Raw genomic sequence first — 20,617 nt, 5'->3', positions numbered from 1 at the left:
GTTCGGGAAAATACCTTTTTCTTCCTTTTGAAGTCAGTGACACATGTGTGCCTACCTGCTGTTTGGCCTCGATTACACTTTTAAAGGTAAATCTCTTCGCACCTTTGTAGTACTGACATGTAGTCACTTTTCACAGAGGGTCGATAAAATTTATGCTTGAAATTCGGTGGACACGATTTCATATCTCGCCTGTGAATTGATGCTCAAATCTCTCATTTTATTGTCAGTTCCAGCATTCATATCTATCTATCTATCAATCTATGTGTTTTTATATATGAATATACACACAGACATATAATATAAATATTCTTACAATTTTCTATATAATCTACCTTTATACTTTTAAGTATCGTGCATAAGGATCGCTTCTAGCTGCCGACGATATTTTTCAGAACGCGACCATCTGCCCTGTAGCTTACTGGGTCTCACGATCTTATCTTATCTTATCAGAGTTCAAAGGGTTGTTTCATTAGAAATCAATCTATTCGTCACGAAAGATAGAATAAAAAGAGAGATGTATGTACCAAGGGATCTCTCTCTCTCTCTCTCTCTCTCTCTCTCTCTCTCTTTTTCTATATACACACACACATATATATATTTAAAAAAATCACAGTAGATGCACGTGACTTCATTAAATAAGTGAATACCACAGGACAATGATAGGCAGAAATCCAAGCGCTTTCGTCTTTACTAGAACATTGTCAAGGAACGTTCCTTGACATTGTCTTGGTCAAGACGAAAGTGCTTGGATTTCTGACTATAATTTTCCTGTGGTATTCGTTTATATCTATATATATATATATATATATATATATATATATATATATATATAATATATATATATATATATATATACATATATATATGTATATATATATATATATATATATATACTAATATATACTATATATATATATATATATATATATATATATATATATATATATATATATTATATATATATATATATATATATATATATATATATAGATATATATCTAATATATATTATATATATATATATATCTATATAGGAAAATGCGTCAGTGCTAAAATATCTAAATCATTCTCTAGACAAAATCGCATCACAAGGCCTGAAAAACTTTTACGAATTTGCCTTTTTATTTTTCAAACAGCTTATGCTACATATAATGGAATTTTCAAAAACTATTGTTATCAGTGCCATTGTTATGTTGACTAAGATTCCCCAAAATACATAAACAGATGTATTTATGGAATTCATTTAAATCATTGCAAGATACTTCCATTTTAGTCACAGCTACATAGATACAATGTCAGAAGAGCAAATAAAGCCTTCCAGCCTCTATCAACAAACGATTGCAATCGTCCGCTCACCAGGCAAAAAGCCATATAGAAATGATGTTCTGTACGGATCATGTACAATGTCACATTATTGACTTGTATTTTATAAAGAAAAATGATATAAAGACCTGTGCAACACAAGTCGAGGTATGTACAGGTTGGACGAACTAATTGTAAACATAGTAGTAGTTTTGGACAATAAGATTTCAAGTAGACTGCTCGCCTGTCGTTATATGACAAGTCATCACAGAGGTTTTAGTACTGTAACTGGATTTTTTAATCACTGAATCCTGAGGAGATGCATTGAAAACGAAAGCGCTTGGTGATCATGTATAGCTAATGAAGTAGATATTTCAAAAATAAATATATACCGCATTATTTTGTTAATCATTGAATTATGTTAAGAGCAAGATGGTAACTATTATAATGCTATTTCTTAAATCTATGAAAATCCTAATATTAATATTGTATCATCATAAAATGATATAAGGAAATTCAACAAGTCTTTTTTTAAAACTTCAAGCCATTATCTGGTGAAAATAATGGTCTGAAAAAATGATTACTTTTGCGCACTGAATGTTTTTGATGTTGAGAAGAAAACATCGTATCTGAGGACATGACACTTGCAAAGAAACACTACTTGCATCATACTATCAGTACAGCGTTTCATTTCTTCTCATGTGTAACAAAGAGAAACCGAGAGGGAGGAGACAAGTACTTAAAATATAAATGAAGATTGCTCGACACACTGAGACTGCGTGGCGGACGGTTTTATATCGGAAAGAATAAAGAGAAAGAACTTCCGGTGCCAGATCATGGGCTTCAACAGAATGTGGATGATTGATGTTCTTTTGAATTTGATGCAGCGTGCATGGTAAAACGTAATGAGCTTGGAATGAAGTAAAGTATTAAAACCTCACGTTAAAAGAATGACAAGGAAACTCAGTCTGGATTTTCTCCACTCCATCTGTCTAGGATCTTTGTGTATCCCTTGAACAACAATGCAAGTACTGTTCGGAGTACGTCAGGATATCCGGAGTATCATGGGTATAATATCAAGGGAAGACCGTTATTATTTAGGGAATTATTCATCATCAGTGACTTCCCAAAGGAATTGCATTGTTTTATAATAGAGTGTTTACATCTCTGCGGCAAAAAGGAAAAATTCTTCACACTGACTTACGTCATTTCTTCCAACGAAGTGTTCTATTGATTCATATTAGGTAAAAAACTTTACTGCCCGCGACCGTCTCGTGTACTTTCACGTAGTACACAAAATTGTCCCTCTTTTGACTGAAAGAATCTTCTTCGCGGTTGTTTCACAGAAGGCGTCATCTCTACAGTTTTATTCAAAAAATGCTATGCTGTTTTTCCCCAACAGCAATTTATCTGTTTTGTCGAAAAGCTTTACTCGAAGAAAACTGTCAGTACGTGCTGTCATAATAATATCAAAAGTTCTACCAATTTTAACTAGAAAGGGTTATCTCTTGGCCACAACTAATTTATTTAAAGAGAGCTTTATTGTTTCGTAGAAAAAGCCTGATTTATTATAAAGCTGCATACAAATAAAAGTCCGCTCTTGAGACATCCTTCAATCTAGACATGCTTTTCCCTGAACGGAAGCCTAGTGTGGCTCAACACTGTAGTGATTCCTCTAGACAAAGCGATGCTTTAAGAACGGATTTGTTGCACTTTCTTATACGTCCAATAGTTTTTGTTATTTCTTTTTTATATAGAAAATAAAATCATATTTTATCCTTTAAACGACAGAAACTTATAGACTACAGGACTTACGTTTTTATTTGCAAGCTTCAAATGTAATTCTACTTTACCCATGAAATTTCACTTCAATATTAATTAACGGGAATGTACTTGCTCAACACAAGGCCATTTCATACCAACATTTCAAATTATACTCATGATTACCCAATGGTAAATCAGATAACTTATCAGTGCTCTCACTACGATAAGGTGAAATGATGAAAACAAAAGTAATAGCAATATTTTTACCTCTACAATTCAAGGTAAATCAAGGATAAATTTACATTTAACAGGACAAAAAGCCAGGTATTTCCGTGATTTCCACACACCGAAGCCAAAAGTGACACAAAATAGAAAAGTGAACAAGAAAACGTGGACACGAATGAAAAATAGCACACATATGTTATTAGGCCATTGCAAACCGGAACAATGTCTAACAAAATTACTGAACTACAATAAGCATAAAAATTCTTAAAGAGATTCCTCAAGATGCTGATTGGGAAAAGCCAAATATGCGCGGAAATAATCACTGCCGATACAGTTATCATCATTATACGGGCTATCTAGAGAAAGATAAATATCAATTGATTGTTTAAGGAGATCTATAAGGATATCGAAATTTTCCTTTTTGTTTTTGCGGAAAAAAAAAATGGTGAAAACATACCATCTGAGTAAGTTTGTGGAGTACAGTGTCTAAAGTTTTAGGTTCAGCATATACATAATCAAGAAGGAAGAGAAAGTATATGCAATGAGAGGCAACACACCTCATCCAAATGAAATGAGCTGTATGTGATAACACGTTCACGGAGACATCTTTGACTGACAGGGCATTATCTCATCAATGAGAGGCACTTCCTCGCAAGAGATCTGTCATTAGTGCGGAAGGTTACTGCTTCGGCGGCACACGGATCAGAACAACGACTGACTTTCTTGTCACAGTCAGATACTAACTTTATATTTTCGAAATATAACTGGATTAAGTGAAGTGTGTCGTGCCGCTAACAAAAGCACTATAACTAGTGGGCATTTCGCAGGAAAATATTAGTCTTCCATTACCATTCCGCTTGTAAACTACACAGAATGTTAACCTATCACCTGAGGTAAGTTTAGATTTAAAGTTGTATATACCGCTGTTTCCAAAGAAACCTTTTCTATAACTCACGATAAGCAGACTTCACGACCCCTCTTCTCTCCGTCGAAGGAAGGTTCTCTCTACAGGGTGTACAAGCACTATTTCAGTCACTATTCTGTTGAGCTCACGAAGAGAATTCTTCCTCCAGTTCGGCGGACCTGTCATAACAATAAGGCACCTTATCTTGCTTTCCCTCTGTGAACACTGGTGATCCTTCTGCTGTCAGGGTTTGGAATTTGATTTCTGTTTCATGACTCTCAGCCTTTCTCCCTACAGGAGGCAGGGTTATTGCTCCTTTTGTGATTCAGCTGACACTCTTACTATGGAGAATTCTTTCTCTTCTTTTTCTAAAAATTTGTCTTGCTTTTCTCAGATTACGAGTAGAAATGAACATCAAGTTGATCCTTAGAAAATGAAACAGAATTATTAATCAGCTTCAGAAGAAGAAAATATTTTATCGTTCATTACTTGTTTTTCACCACACCTCTAGACACACAACTTCACTCCTTCCACAAATTCAGCTATTACGATGAAACATTGTTCTGTGCAAACGACCAGATGAATACGGATGGCTTCTTGCCTTACAAAGGGTAAAACAGGAATAGCCTAAATTAAAACTTACTCGCTCCTAAGAACAGTAAAGTGTTACATTATTTAATCACACAATTCTATGCGCCTTTGCGCACAGAATTGATAACAAATGTTCATATTTAAATCGATATCAATAACAACAACAGATCAACACGTTGGATCATAAGGGTCGTTGAACTGGTAGCGTTGGAAAATTTATTCATGCTGGACAATTTTCAGAGCACTAGTTCTTCGGTCAATATAGATGAAGATAACTCTTTAAGACTGTCTGTATTCAATTGAGATGTGTGACTACTCCCGTTACCAATTTTTTCCAGGTCTTACTTAGTGTCAGCAACAACTTTACACGTCACTGTAGGATAGAATAAATAAATGGAACAGAAGTTATAACCAATATACTTTACCATATTATCATATAACTACAAGGGTTCTTAAGCAATGACCTCAGGAGCACCAAAGAAAGTCCAGGTTTACAGTCCAAACCAGCAAAACATCTGCGCATCTAGGCACTTGAGAATTTATGAATGAGTTCCAATTAAGAGTCTCTAATACCCAAGGTACAGAGATTTCAGATATAGAACTTACTTTGTCCGTAGTCAAAGACAGTGTCTAAATAAATTTGAACAAAATTGGATCATTCCCACTGTGTAAGTTCAATTAAATTTGAGTAATCGCGGGATCATATTCATTGTCTAAGTTGCCTACGATCTATCATAAAGTTGAGCCCGATACAACAAGAAAAACGACTTTACGGACAGTTTCATCTTTGATAAAAGCTGAGAAAGTGAGATACCTTCAACTTGAAAGCTCCATAAGACTCGTTTACGGGAAAGTAAGAAGAGCGTATGACCTATCAACTTCCATCTTACACCATTAACTTTTCTACTTCTTGAAACTGTGAACTTGACGAACCTGGCTATTTCAAGTTGTAAGGCTATCACTTTCACTGAAGTACAAATTGTACATACATTATAAGGTAAAACATACTGGGAACGAATTCAAATGGAAATAATGAGTATGGAATAGACACTCTAAAATGGAACTAAACTTGCAAAACAGAAAAAAGTATAAGAAAAAAAGGGTCTCAGAGCGTTGTGCATAATAAGAATGTGTAATGGAATTTAAGGCGTCATCAAAATGTATTTATGCGGCGATATTGTTGACTTGACGATATTGTTGTGTTAAACTACAGCATTAAAAGCCCTTTTCATGGGGTCTTAGACCATACGGTACGTACAACAGCTCCTCTCCCAGAACAAAGAATACAGTATACGCATATGAAATATAAAGAAGGACTACTTATTTCCTGAGCTTTTTTTCGATATCTTGTGTGAATCTGTTGTAGTCATGATGTCGTAGTCAAGAGATAGTCTAGCAGCAGTCTCCCAAAATGTGTCGTATTTAAGCAACAACCCAAACCCAAGGTACAACTTTTGTCCTCATGCCTAAAATTGTTCCCAGGTACGTCTAGCAATAGAAAATCCATGATGACATTGCAAGAAACTGGTGCGAGTTGAAAAATCGACGTTTTTGTAAACATACCCCAACCAAAATATGTAATTTTCATGTATGTCTCTGAATTATTTTGCAAATTACTAAAATGTTTCCAAAATGGTTTCATTTTGTAAAGTTCAGGACAATAAATAAAATCATATCTTTTTAGAATTAAATCAGTTTCCTAAATAAGTTATTTATCAATAAAATTTTAAATTATGGTGAAAATTTATCCTCGTTCTGAAATTCACAAGTCACACAAATGCCTCTCATTAAATAATGCCTCAAGATTTTGCTTTCAAACAATTTTGAGAATTTGCCTAGACATCCCCTTCATGCTATCAGATCATTGGTAGTAAGATGTCTTGCTTCTAAATCCTTACAGGTCACCTGATGCTACCCCTCCCCCATAAATCGTAAAAAAGGCACCTTTGATCTTCTCAAAGAAAGTAAGGGACATGATTGTATTTTACCAATAATAAATATAAAAGCCACACAGCCAAAAGTTATTAATTATAGGAAATGTTGCTAAACAGTTAATATGAATCCTTGAAACTTCTACCAAAGTGCCATAAGAGTCAGCTTTGAAATTTAAGTCCAGCTGCAGGTGCATGAGTGTTTATATCACTTAGGTGTTCATTATAATTCTTAGTATCACGGTACATCAACATGGATTACCAATGAAAACTCTTTATTATATAACTCTAGAGCTTTATATCTGTAAGTAAAATTACGATAGACTCTTGTTTATATTTATATTCCTCGCGGAAATAAAGTCCTTTATATGGATAATGAATGTCAATCATCAGTGTCACTGAACAGGTTGGTGTAAGCTTCCTTTGCCATGACCTCTCTGAACATTCACAGTCTACAAGATTTAGTACTTCTGGTACCGCTCCCTGCTGTGTCATCATTCTAAGTGTCAGTGTTCCATCTTCAGACCTCTCATAACCATATTCTGTAGTTGGGGGGTACTGTGAATTGGAATGTGGGTATGTTTCCAGATGTAGAGCTGGTACATAGCACGTTGTGGATACAATATGAGACTGTCTCGAGTTAGGATATTTTCCTTACAGATACTCCTTTCACTGCTTTTTGACAGTAAAGTCATTTGGTGAGCCGCACTTGTCCCCATACAGTCTGCAAACAAACTTTGCAGCTGTTGATATCTGGGAATCACCAAGGGTGAAGCTGTCTCCCAGTGTGGTACAAGGTTCAAACTGAGCTGCATCCTTTATCAAGAGTTTGAAGTCCTTCTTCTTGCCTTTGTCAAAAAGGGCACTGGCTGTATCACAATCAGTGATACGGTAAGGCAGGAGAAAGAAACTATGTTGAAGCTTGGTGACAGTTGTACAAAATGTGAACATGAATGTATCTAGTGACTGTAGTGTACTTTCCTCCTTTGCCAGTCAGGAAGTACACTTCTATGTTGATTGTTTGCCAGTGGTGTAGCAGGAGTAACCGAACATCTGTGTCAGGGCTGTAAACTACAATTACCTTTGCTCTAGTGTTTGCAGCAGCACAGCCATGGAGGACGAGTTTTGTGTCTGCCTCCTCTTGATTGAAAATGATGTACAGGGCTGGTAATGCTGCAGAACGGGTGATCGAGATGCCATCCTCATATTCACCTCCACTGACATATAGACTTTGATTTGGTGTGGTCAAGCTTCCCTTCTTCTCCTTCATATAATCTCTATAGAGTGGTGCCAGATGCCCCTTGTTTTCAGCAATTGTCAAAAACCTTTTCCCAATATTCAGCAAGTACCTTAGTACTCAGTCTGATTTCATATGCACTGCATGTTTTGCCTGATTTCTCTGTGTGCTTTCCTTTTGTCTGTGCCTTTGTACTGTTCTCCCTGTACACATCAAATGCTGTGTAATTGTGTAACATCTTTTGACATATCCTGAACAGAATGAGTAACATGGCGATATCTTTGGAAGTGACAGGCACTGTGGTAGAGGGAGCAGGCAGTGACTGGATGACAGCATGGCCATCACATGTCATGTCACAATATCAACATGCTTATCCAGGCTGGTGGTTTTGTCTCCCAGAATCAGTTCTTCAAGCTTATGCATGGTGTCTGATTTTTTACATGTTACCATTGTACCATCATCATTGAAGATGCTCACGGGCACAGGAGATTTTCAAATGCCATCACTCTTTGTAGTGGGACCTTCTTGATGGGATTGATTGCTAATAGGTGAAGATACATGATTTCACTCTTGATAAATACATTCTTTGACTTGATTTTGACTTTCATGTTCATCTCTTTCATTGTCTTGATGTTTAACTGAGGTATGGGTGCATAGAAGCTCTTTGGATTGTCAGATACCAGGTTAGAGACAAAGTTGTCAGCCACGGTTGTGCCCTTGTCAAGTGCACTACGGAGACTTTTCTCTATGACATCTGGTGCAACTGCTGCTGTAGCTATGTTGATTAACTTTGTGAGGCCATGTGCGAAATCAAAGGGATCTACATGGCCCCTGAAGCATGTCACGTATCTTCATATCAGAATTACATCTAGTGTCAGATGCTTTTGTCTCTGTCTCTGCTGGCTGGTTGTCATCAGGTAGGTTGATATCTGTACTCTTCTTGAATTTTGCAGCATACATATCAGTGACGGCACAGGCTATAAACCACCTTAAAATGCTTGGCTTCTCATTGTGAGGTCACTGATAAATACTTTCAGTGGTTGTAAACTCTGAATAGTATTTCACCCCACAGCAGGAAGGTGGGTGATGTAGACCTACCTTCCTTCCTTTGCGATATTCATCTCTCATTATGAGCACTGGGTCATTCACATGAGTGCAAAGTTCCTGTTGTAGTTCCTGCACTTTCTCCAAGTCTGAGAATGCACGGTTCTCTTGCAGGCTGAAACGGGTTATTTTTGAAGGCCCAAAAAATCACATACATGTGCAGTTTTTTTCCTTAGTGTGAAACAGTAATTACTTAACGCATTGTAAACTAAGCTGAATAAATAATAGGCTGACCATCGTTATCCTTGGGGCATGGTTTCAAGGCTTGAATTTTAATTGTTTAGCACAATTTTGGTGAATGATCATGAATTATATTGTGATTTGTAGATAGGATACTGGATAATTATCATTATAGTCTTCACTCTATATGAAGGGCATATTTGATGATTTTTATGACTTAGGTGGGAGGAGCTAAAAGCAATCTGCAATGATTCAAAAGCAATGCTGCTTCTTGCTACCAATGATCTACTAGCATGCAGGGGATCTCCAAGCAAATTTCAAAATTTGCTTGAAAGCAAATTCTTGAAGCATTATTTATTGAGAGGCATTTTTACGACTTGTCAGTTTCACAACAAGGGTCAATTTTGACCATATTCTTTTTTACATTTTATTCATAAATAACCTATTCAGTGAATTTATATAATCCTACAACAGTATAGTTTTATTTGTTCTCGTAAACATTGTATAGTATTATCATTTGGAGTTGTTTTTTAATGATTTACATAAAGATTCTGAGCCATTCATGAAAAGAGCATGGTTTTGGTTAGGTATATTTACAAAAACGTGAATATTTTAACTCGCACCAATTTCCTGCAATGTCATCATGGATTTTCATTAAACTGAGAAACCCAAGAAGGATTTTATCCATGAGACCAAATGTTGTACTTACGGTTTGGGTACCGCCACCCCGAAGTGAGGCCTGCTGTTGGACTAAGGGAGAGAGAGAGAGAGAGAGAGAGAGAGAGAGAGAGAGAGAGAGGAGAGAGAGAGAGAGGCGCTATGGTGCTATTCAGGTGATAGAGTATTTCGGGACTCTCAAATTTTTTCCTTAAAATTCAATTAAGAAACAAAGATTTGGAAAATAATAAATAACAAAAATATTTTTTTATCTATATGAGTATACAAGCATCAGTACTAACTACAACCTTCTTTATTAAATGCTACCGGTTACATGTTAAGGAAACGTCGGAAGTACCGTCTAAGAATACAAAAACCGAATCCATGTAGTTAAATAAGAATTCCTTGTGGGGACAGTGCTATGTTAGCCTACACACCTAATATAGATTTGCATGATACAGATTAGTCTTAAAAATATGTAAGAGCTAAAAAAAGATCCGCACAGTATTGTAGAGTCTAGAATCACTTAAAAAAGTCCATAAAGGATACGAGAAACGTAACACAATAATATCAATTAAAGCCTGAAACACAGTATCAAGCTTCCTTAGGGCGAGCCCACACTACAGTAAAACAAGTAAGAAACTAAACGCAAATAAGTTGAAAACGAGTCAACGACCGTAAAAGGAGAGAGAATCTTCAGAGGCAAATGCTGGATAATCGTACAAAGCTCAGGTGAGGACTACCATAAAGTTGTTGACTCGAATTCAAACTGTTTGTGATGTGTGTGCGATAAGTTGCTCACGTGTGTTTCTGTCATGCTTTACTGCAGAGTGCAGACGCATCCTTAGATTTCGGGTAGGATTAATAGTGCGGGTAGGATTAATAGTGGATTTCCTGTAACTCTGATTTTCTCTAGGCTACCGATCTGACCTTTTCCGTCGACCTTTACCTTGTCAGTTAGAGATCTCATTCCTGATAAATCGCCGGCTGAACTCTTGCCTTCGTCGTGAACAGCTAAGTTACTTTTCTTTTACATCCATGTTAATACTTTATAATGTTTACATTCATGATAATACCTTATAATGTTTACTTTATAATGTTTACGCTCATATAGTGATAGTACACGGTTGCAACATAAGGCCGACAATTAATTAAATGTAAAAACGCACATAAAATAAAAAATGGCAAAAGAAAAGTTTTCAGACGACTGATATATTTATTTCTTGAAGCAAATTCCTAAAAATCCAAAGAACCTCGGTACATGTGCTTGCTTACCAATCACAGCTTGGAAGACGAAGGAGCATTGTCCTTTACAAAAGAATTAAGGTTGTCAAGTTATTTACGACTGGAACCCTCTATAAACACAAGTCGTATAAACTTTCCAAAGGCCACTTTGGTTATCTTTTGATACAGAACATTAGGTTCGCATCTGGAGAATCGGCTCACTCACCGATTAGTAAATGACTATGATTTGGAATCACCTGAGTAGACAATCGTTAATCTCAAATCAGTAATCTTTCAAATAGCAAATCACGAGAAAGTCATAGCAATGCTAATATGGCTGCGTTTTCTCAACCAGTTAAAAAAAACTATTCTATCAAACTGAGAACTGATTAAACGCTTGTAGCTGAAATTAAGATTTTCTCACATTTCCCTGTCTGTGTCGTAAAGGCCTGTCCACGCTAAGAAATATTGTTTGGAAATAAAGTTTGCAGACTGTTTGCAGAAACTTTATACTGTATATTTGTTTCCCATCCAGGATGGAAAATATCTAGTGTTCCTCTGTGTATATGTAGTATACACATGTATAATGTATGTATATGTTTATATATATATATATATGCATAAATACATACATACATACATGCATATATATACATATATATATGTATGTATGTATGTATGAATATATTTTCAATTCCGCCACAAACAAGTCAGCATGACACACTCCTTTTTCTAAAAACTTCCTTACCCATCTCTTTTTCTTTCTCTTATCCCTCCTCGAGTGCATTAATACTGCCAGGTAAATTAGAGGCTACTGCATCGACAAGCACCCTGACGACAACTGAGCTCTGGACAGGAAACACTGTTTGAAAACAGTTTGGAAACTGTTTGCAAACAATGTTTCCTCGTGTGGACAAGCCTTAAGATTGTAAATGAATTCAGGTTAAGAGACTGCCAGAATTATGTCAAAGATATAATTTAATAAAACAGACATTCTGCTGTCAAGAATTGATACTGTTAAAAAATTATAGGTCTACCTTACGGACAAGAATAATTATTGTATAATCATAAGAATTAAATGTTAATGATTTGAAAGTAATACAAATTTTCTTTCAGGTGCCGCTGTCTTCAAAGGGTAGTGGTATCAACTCGACCCTTCTTCAGTGGCGCTCAGGTCGGGACTGCTATCAACCTTCAGAAGAGATTATATCGCCCGTTGTTATCTCTGGTCTTTGATAACAGTGCTGCAAGACGTTCATACCTCTTCACATTAATTGGATCTGCCAAACAGGCCATACTTTCTTGCCTTGAAATCTCCTCAGCGGTTCAAAAGACGCGAATAAGGCATACCAGTGTTAGTGTCGTTGTAGGAAAGGGAGTCGGTGTATCGGAGATACCACAATTACGCCATAAATCAACAGCGCTTGAATTACAGAAAGAGGGTTGTGTTGTGATTAAAGAAAACATGAAAAGTGCGTTTAAGCTGCTCGTCAAGACGGGAGACCAAGAAGGCGCTGGGACAGACGCTAACGTTTATGTCACTCTCGAAGATGAAAAAGGCAGTAAGTCGGCCCGAGTTAAGTTGGACAAAATTTTCTACAACGATTTAGAGCGGTCCACAGTCGATACGTATTCTGTCAACTGTCCAGAAGATTTTGGCAAAGTGACGAAATTATCCATAACCAGAGACAGCGCCGGATTCGCCGACGACTGGTTCTGCGACTACATCCACGTAGAGGATCGGCGGCTTCCAAAACGGAAGGTTTCCAAAGAACAGACGAAGTCGGTGAGGAACTTCATAGGCAGCGAGTCTCTCCGTATAGACGCAACCCAAGAGAAAAATATGTACTTCTTCCCTGTGCATCGCTGGGTGGCGGCCGACCACGATTACCTCTTTCATGAATACGCGGTTTGTTTGCCACAAGACGATCCGACGGTGGAGGTGCGAAGGAAAGATCTGGAGAGGAAGCAAGAAGCTTACAAATACATCGTCCACCTTGAAGGAATGGTAGCTCAGGTAAGGGACTAGTTTCTTTTGATTCTGGGTTGCCTAACAACCCATCCAGTGAGGGTACATAACGTGGTGCCCAATAAAGACCTCCGGTGAAAACATATAATACCCTACCTGGACAACTTTTATCAGCCAATTAATCTAATATTGACCTCCTTAATAGCACTGTATTGTACCATCTAGAAATCTTACCTTGTGTTTTATTAGATGAACAAAAATGATTCATTTCATTAACAAGTTCACACATGCATATGATTACACATATTTATCCACAAAAGACTTTTCTTCTTAACTACTTACACCAAGGACCAAAAACAATTAATACTTTAGACCCAGGTAAACTTTGACTGAAAAAGCCACAGTGAAACTCCTGTGAATACAAATGTTCTCAAAGTCAGACTTTTACTCGTCTGATAATTCCCCAAATTTACAAAATGAAAAAAATATTATATTATATTTAGAGCAGAACGAATTACACGTGTGTCCGTAAGTCAGAGATTGAGAGAGAGAGAGAGAGAGAGAGAGAGAGAGAGAGAGATGGTAGTCAAAATTTAAACAGTAGCTTTCCCTCAGAGCATGGTGGTACATGTTACTATCAATGCTCCCATTTTGGTGAGAATAATTATTCGAAATATTTATCTTGGATCTGAGAAATTTATTTCAACCCAACAAATGGAAGCGCAAATTGTCGTGAAGGAAAATGTGTCGGGAAGAGTTTGAGAATATATTCGCAACGCGAGAAAGATTAAAATTATAAGGGTACCTTGAGATCAGGATGTGTCATAAGATGCTATTTATTTTAGAGAAAAATTCATAACGGTAAAGGATTGATTTCAAGAAGGAATCGCAAGAATTAGCGTGCAAATGCCGTAGATTAATCTATTGTCTTTCAACGAAACTGCAATATCAAAACAAACAGCTTTGGTATATATTTTTTATTTATGATCAAAATATTCCCAGATTCCGATTCCCAGAGGAACAGAACCGTTTTAAGTATATTCGTAGTAATTAGTACTTAGTTGACTGTTGTAGGGCAAGAGTTCTTGGAAACGATTAGAATCGTGACTTTTGGCCTGGAGGTACATGAAAGGTATATGATAAAAACTTGAGCCCGCCACCATCCCATCGCATGCGCGCATACACACACATAGGCCACTATATATACATATTTATATACACATATAAATGTATATATATGTACACACACACACACACACATATATATATATATATATATATATATATATATATCGTGATAGCTGTGGTCAGAGCGCTTCACTGTACGTCCTGATTTCTTGGTTCCTAGGTTAGCACCCGTGAGCTGACGAAATTATTATCAACTAAAAATTCCCCTTTGGTTAACTTATATGAAAATATACATTAATTTCGAGGTAGAGCGAATTAGATATTAAAGGACATTTGTAGCTTAATGCATATATATATATATATATATATATATATATATATATATATATATATATATATATATATATATATATATATATATATATATATATATATATATATATATATATATATATATATATATAATCTACTGGTCCCTTTTTTACTAGGTACATATGCAATTGTAATACCCACAATGCCCTCTTAACTTCTTGAATTCTTTGCTCTTGTTTGGATGCGCTTGTTACTACAAAACCTGAAGAAGAATTCAAGAAGTTAAGAGGGCATTGTGGGTATTACAATTACACGTATATATATATAATATATATACTTATATATATATATATATATATATATATAATATAATATATATAAAATGTACGAGAAAGAAAAAGAGGCATGATTTTTGTGTTCAGTATATTTTTAATGTTAATGTTTATTGTCGTTTGGCAAAAAAAAAGTGGCATTTGTTGTATGATAGTGAACTTGCATACAATAAAATAAAAAGATATGCCTTCTTTTTACGAAGCGCATTTATACAGTATACTTTGTTACACATGGGGAAAATAATATGAGAAATTGGCTTTTGCATCAGTTTTCAGTTTAAAGTGTGATGGTTATAGCTGATAAGCACATTAAGCGTTTAGGGTTTTACAGAAATGGATAAGTTAGGAGAAACAGCGTGCGAAGTTGACGTTTTACATCCTGGAATGTTTTCTACCATGTGCAAAAATGTTCATAATCCAGCAGCGCCTTGACTCAATAAAGATATGGAGAGATTTCTGAATGTAATGACTGTGCACTTCATTATCATAAAACACATAGACTTTTTTTTTTCTTTTGCCAAACGACAATATACTAAACACACAACAAGCATACTTGTTTTTCTCTTTTGTACACAACACACAATATAGTAGGTGTACAGTATGTACAGTACACTACCGTATAACGCCGATATCCAGTTGCCTTTCCTGTTTTGCCAAAACATCAAAAAAATGCAACGTTTAAAAATACACTGAACACAAGAAAGGCAATCCTCTTTTTCTCTCTCTTATGCAATACATTGTACTGTATGTATACAATGCACTACCGTATAATAAGGGTATCATTTTCTTTTTTCCCATAAATACAGTACCAATAAAACTTAAAATCCAATGTACACAAAAGTGCAAAATCTTTGTCTCTCTCTTTCTCTCTCACCAAACACACATTACGGTAGGTGTACTGTATGTACAGTACACTATCGTAAAGCATGATATCACTTTGTTTTCCCTATTTTGCTTAAACACATTAGAAACTATAACACTTAAAGATAAGAGAAAACTTTTTCTCTCTCACTTACAAAGGGTCATGGTCGTTGAAAAGTGTGGGTCACATCAAATGATTCTTGGCTGAATGTGCCTCACACATCATTATCAACAATGGGTGCCAATGCGCTCACCTATGCTTCTGAGCTGAACGGCAGTTACTGAAAAAGTGGTTGGCGATGGGCTTGGGTGCATGTGGGTATGGATGGGATCTAAAGAAATGGTCAAGAATACTCTGATGATGCGAACGACGATTGTGTTCACAATCACCATTCGTCGCATTTCTCGAACTTCTCCAACAATCTCTAACGCCCTGGATCCCTACATACATTGTTGGGATTCTGTATTTCACCGATAAATATATCGGACACCATCAGCAAATGGATTTATGAAGGCAGTGGTTGTAAAAAGGCCTCATCATTGTCATCACTATCTTCTTCAGGGGCTTCCACCTCCTGCTTACCAGCAGCAAATGCAACAATTATCTTGCTGTCAGATAACAGCTGGAAGTCACCCATTGTTGTCCAGTCACTCTCATGCGTTATCCTTAAGAACGTTGTCGCCTCCTTTCGAGAGTCGGCTCGGAAGTCGTTGGTTTGACTCTCTGGAAATCCATCAGGCCCTCCCCTCCCCTCCCCTCATGATACAGTTCCAAGCATGCTCCAGGGTCTGCATGGTGATGCCTTTCCAATTATTGACAAAGCTGTAGTTGGTAGACTTTACCAAGTACCTTCGAAGATTCTACAGTGCCCATTGCCCACGTGTATCACAGCCTCGTTCCTTCTCCGGCTTTATCTTGAACATCACCATCACCTCCTTGAGGAACTTACTGATTTTTTGTTGCAAAAATAACTTCTTGGTCCATTGGTTGAATGAGTGCAGTTGTATTAGGTGTGAAAAACATGTCACTAATACAACCTTCCTCACCAACCACCTGGGTTATGGTGGGATGCCATGCACATTGCCCAAGAGACTCAACCTTCTTACAAAAGTAATTAATGAACCAATCAGAGATGATCTTAGAGGTGAACCAAACCTCCACCGAATGATGCCAAATCACTGGAAGATTTTTTATTAACTCGTGCAAGGCATGTGGTTGCTTCACATGTCCAACCAACGCTGGTTTACGATGATGGCGACCAGACGCATTTTCAAGTAACAAAGCAGACACATGTTTCTTAGAATGCTTTCGACTGGGTGAACATTTCATAAATAAGTCCATTCGTCTTCAGTTCAAGACCAGGTTTATATAGCTCTTTTTCGTTTTTGCCTTTCTTTACTAGACCTGAGAATTTGTAAACTGTGTAAGTGTGTTGATTCGTCACTTTCATCCCTCTATTGCAGCATCTACCAAAATTTCTCTATTCCCTCCTCAGAGGCATCCAAAACTTTCCCATGACTCTTCTTTTGAGAGCGCCCATGTCGAAGAATGTTGAACTGAAAAAGCCTTCCTCTGGATGCCTTAAAGTCTGCAACCCCATCCAGGCCTGCAAACGTTGTGGCTGCAGCCTTTCTCTCACTCCACACCGTGCACATTCATGCCAGCCATCCTTTCCTCACAAAACCATACCAATGTCAATTTCAATATCCTCAAAATGGGATTTTGCCCTTACCTTGCAAGACCGGTTTCTCAATGTTTCCTTTTGCAAAAACCGTCACATACTTCTTTAGCTTGTCCTTGGCATTCTTGATATCTTGCCAGGTTCTGGGCAATGCTATACTCCACCCTTATGTCCCATAAACCATTCTGCCTCAATCCTCTTGATGATTTCAGGCTTCGTTTAAAGGGTCAACATATTCCTCACCCTCGTTGGATGAAGTGGGGCCATACAGAGAATACACAGTACCAATTACACAACTAACAGTACCTGCAATGCTGCAGGCACCAGAACTAAAGCAACAGAATGAGGGGAAAGCATCGTGACATGGTATCACAGCACCCATTTTGTGGACAATACCAAGAACTAATGAAGAAATGGTCACAGAAGACAGTGGATCTAGAAATCTTTAATGGGGGCGGGGTGCACTTAGGATTTTAATATATATATAATGTTTATATACATACATATAGTGCATATATATCAATATTCATATATGCATGCACACACACACATACATACACACACACACACACACACACACACATATATATATATATATATATATATATATATATATATATATATATATATGACATAATTTACATCATATGGACATATATATTATATGTACTGAATTACAAGGAATTTCAAGGATTATGATGTCTCAGACTTATTATCTCCGAGGAGATATCATTTGCTCACTTATCTTTATGAGCAGGTTTTACAGTTCATTCACAGTGTTCTAATGATTTTGTCTAACTTTCTTTTGAATAATTCTACACTGCTGCTGTTTACAACCTTTGGCGGCAGTTTATTCCATGTGTCACATATCTTGTATGTGAAGAAGTTTCCACAATGCGATGTGTTGTATCTCTTCAGTTCTAGTTTCCATCCCTGATTTCTTGTCCAGTTTTCGTTTGATGTGAAGAGAGGATACTGTCTACTTTTATTATGTCTTTCAGTATTTTGAATGTCTATTAGTTGTCCTCGTAATCGTCGTGTTTCTGGGTTATACATGTTCAGTCTCTCAAGTCGTCTTAGGTAACCTATTTACCTGATGGATGGAATTAACTATGTGGCTCTTGCTTGTACCCCTTCTGGTCTATTTATGTCCTTTCTTAGTGTTGGTGATCAAAACTGTATTGCATATTCAAGATGTGGTCTATCTATTGATGTGTAGAGATACAGCACCGTTTCCTTATTCCTGTATCTGAACTGCCTCTTTATGTACCCCACTAGTTTCTGTGCCTTCTTTTCAATTTTTATACAGTGTTTTGTGGATTTTAAGTCCTTGGTAATAATAACTCCAAGGTCCTTTTCTTGTTCTACACTATTTATTTCATTCCCAAGCAGCATGTAGTTGGCATGAGGGTTGTTTGTCCCTGTTCGTAACACTTAACATTTATTGAGATTAAAAGGTATTTGCCATATTTTTGACCACTCTCCTATTTTCCTGAGATAATTTCTTAAACTTTCCACTGTATCTGGGTCTGCTGCATTTACACATAGTTTGGTATCACCTGCAAATTTGGTTATCGTGTTAGTTAAGCCTGCATCAATGTCATTAAAAAAATCAAAAACAAGAGCGGGTCAAGGACAGAACCCTGAGGAACTCCGCTTGTCACATCTGCCCATTCTGATTCTTCACAATTTATTACGACTCTGTTTCCTATTAGTTAGCCAGTCTTCGACCCAGTCTGCTATTTCTCCTAAAATTCCTAAAGCTCTAACTTTTGTCATTAGCTTCATGCGTGGAACTTTGTCAAAGGCCTTTTAGAAATCTAAGTAGAGTATATTTATTGTTCTACTACTGTCGTAAATACCAAGCATGTCATGAAGAAACTCCAAGAGGTTTGATAGGCAGGAACTGTTTTGTCTGAAACCGTGTTGGCTATTTAACAACAGGTTGATTTTATCAATGTGTGTGTGTGTGTGCGAGAGAGAGAGAGAGAGAGAGAGAGAGAGAGAGAGAGAGAGAGAGAGAGAGAAAGATTATAATTCTGAAGATTGTTACATTGTTTCCAACACCTGTAGCTTACAAAGAAGTAGTAGGTGAAGTTCCTTTGGCAAATATAAGAATTAAATACATGCATAAAAAATTATATAATTTTGTTTTCAGTGTTTCTATCAATAGTTTATGTGTGCGGTGGGTACACATTGTCAAAATTTAATCATAGCTATGAGATTTACACATTTATTTATCCATGGGGAGAGAGCAAGTGACCCCCTTAAATCCGCCACTGACAGAAGAGAAGCTCACTTTGCTACAACCTGCACTGATACACTTTGCATGTAACCAATTAGAGAAGCAAATTTCCATTTATCGTGACTTGCTCCATCAGTCATTTAAAAGTGAAAATACATAATGCCATGCAATGACATATCTTTTTCCACCAATAAATAGCAGGAAAACTTAAAAAATACGATTGATTGATTGATTTGTGGCTATTAAAACTGGTGTCACAACATCTAGGTTATTGACACTGTAATAAGAAAAAATATCATATTAAAAAGATAAATAAATAAATAAGTTAAATAAAGAGTCCCATATAAGAAATATTTAAAAATATATCTATATATAATTATATCTGTACAATATATAAATATACATACATGCATAAACACATACTGTCTGTGTATATGTTCTAAAGATATATAGCTGCTCTAAATTCCAGTCTTCACTGAGAATAGTTGCAAAGATGAAATTTCCAGCTCCATCACATCGCCAAGAGAGGAAGCCATGCCTTATATTCCCAACACTTGGTCATTCGAACAGAAAGTGTCTCACAGTCAAGGGCACCATACCGTCATCACAGAATGGGGAAGTTTTCCCTGACATCAAGAAACCATGAGTGAGTCTCTTTTTTCTAATCCTTAGCCTGCACAGCTTCCTTTCTTGTCTCCTTGGGATATATTTAAGAATATTACCAAGGTGACACTGATGATGTAATACTGTGCGGGCTTTGATTCGTTAAAATATTTTCCCAAAGGGACTGCTAAAACTGTTTAATTTTCTGATCTACTAAAGGATATTCATCCCGATATGGTAGTAGACATCTGGTTCTGGGGAGGTGACTGCTGACTGAGCAAGTTGATCAACTTGCTTGTTCCCAACCACCCCAACATGGGAAGGCACCCAGCAAAAAATATTTTCTTTACCATCATCTTTTCACAA

At 36.6% G+C, this 20,617-nt stretch overlaps 1 protein-coding gene across 1 annotated transcript in view; it reads left to right on the top strand.

Annotated features, from left to right (window-relative positions):
* Window positions 1-3,974: 3,974 nt before the first annotated feature.
* The window catches only part of LOC135211017 (polyunsaturated fatty acid 5-lipoxygenase-like), an 81,159-nt gene continuing 64,516 nt past the window's right edge, over window positions 3,975-20,617 (top strand). The window contains exons 1-2 of the mRNA XM_064244038.1: window positions 3,975-4,184; window positions 12,236-13,136. Of these exons, the coding sequence (XP_064100108.1) occupies window positions 4,165-4,184; window positions 12,236-13,136 (921 nt within the window). The 5' untranslated portion in view covers window positions 3,975-4,164. The remainder of the gene's footprint in view (window positions 4,185-12,235; window positions 13,137-20,617) is intronic.

The sequence above is a fragment of the Macrobrachium nipponense genome, chromosome 4 (genome assembly GCF_015104395.2).
Source record: "Macrobrachium nipponense isolate FS-2020 chromosome 4, ASM1510439v2, whole genome shotgun sequence".
NCBI lineage: Eukaryota > Metazoa > Arthropoda > Malacostraca > Decapoda > Palaemonidae > Macrobrachium > Macrobrachium nipponense.
Note: the sequence above shows the minus strand (reverse complement) of the source record. Positions and strands in the feature narration are given on the sequence as shown.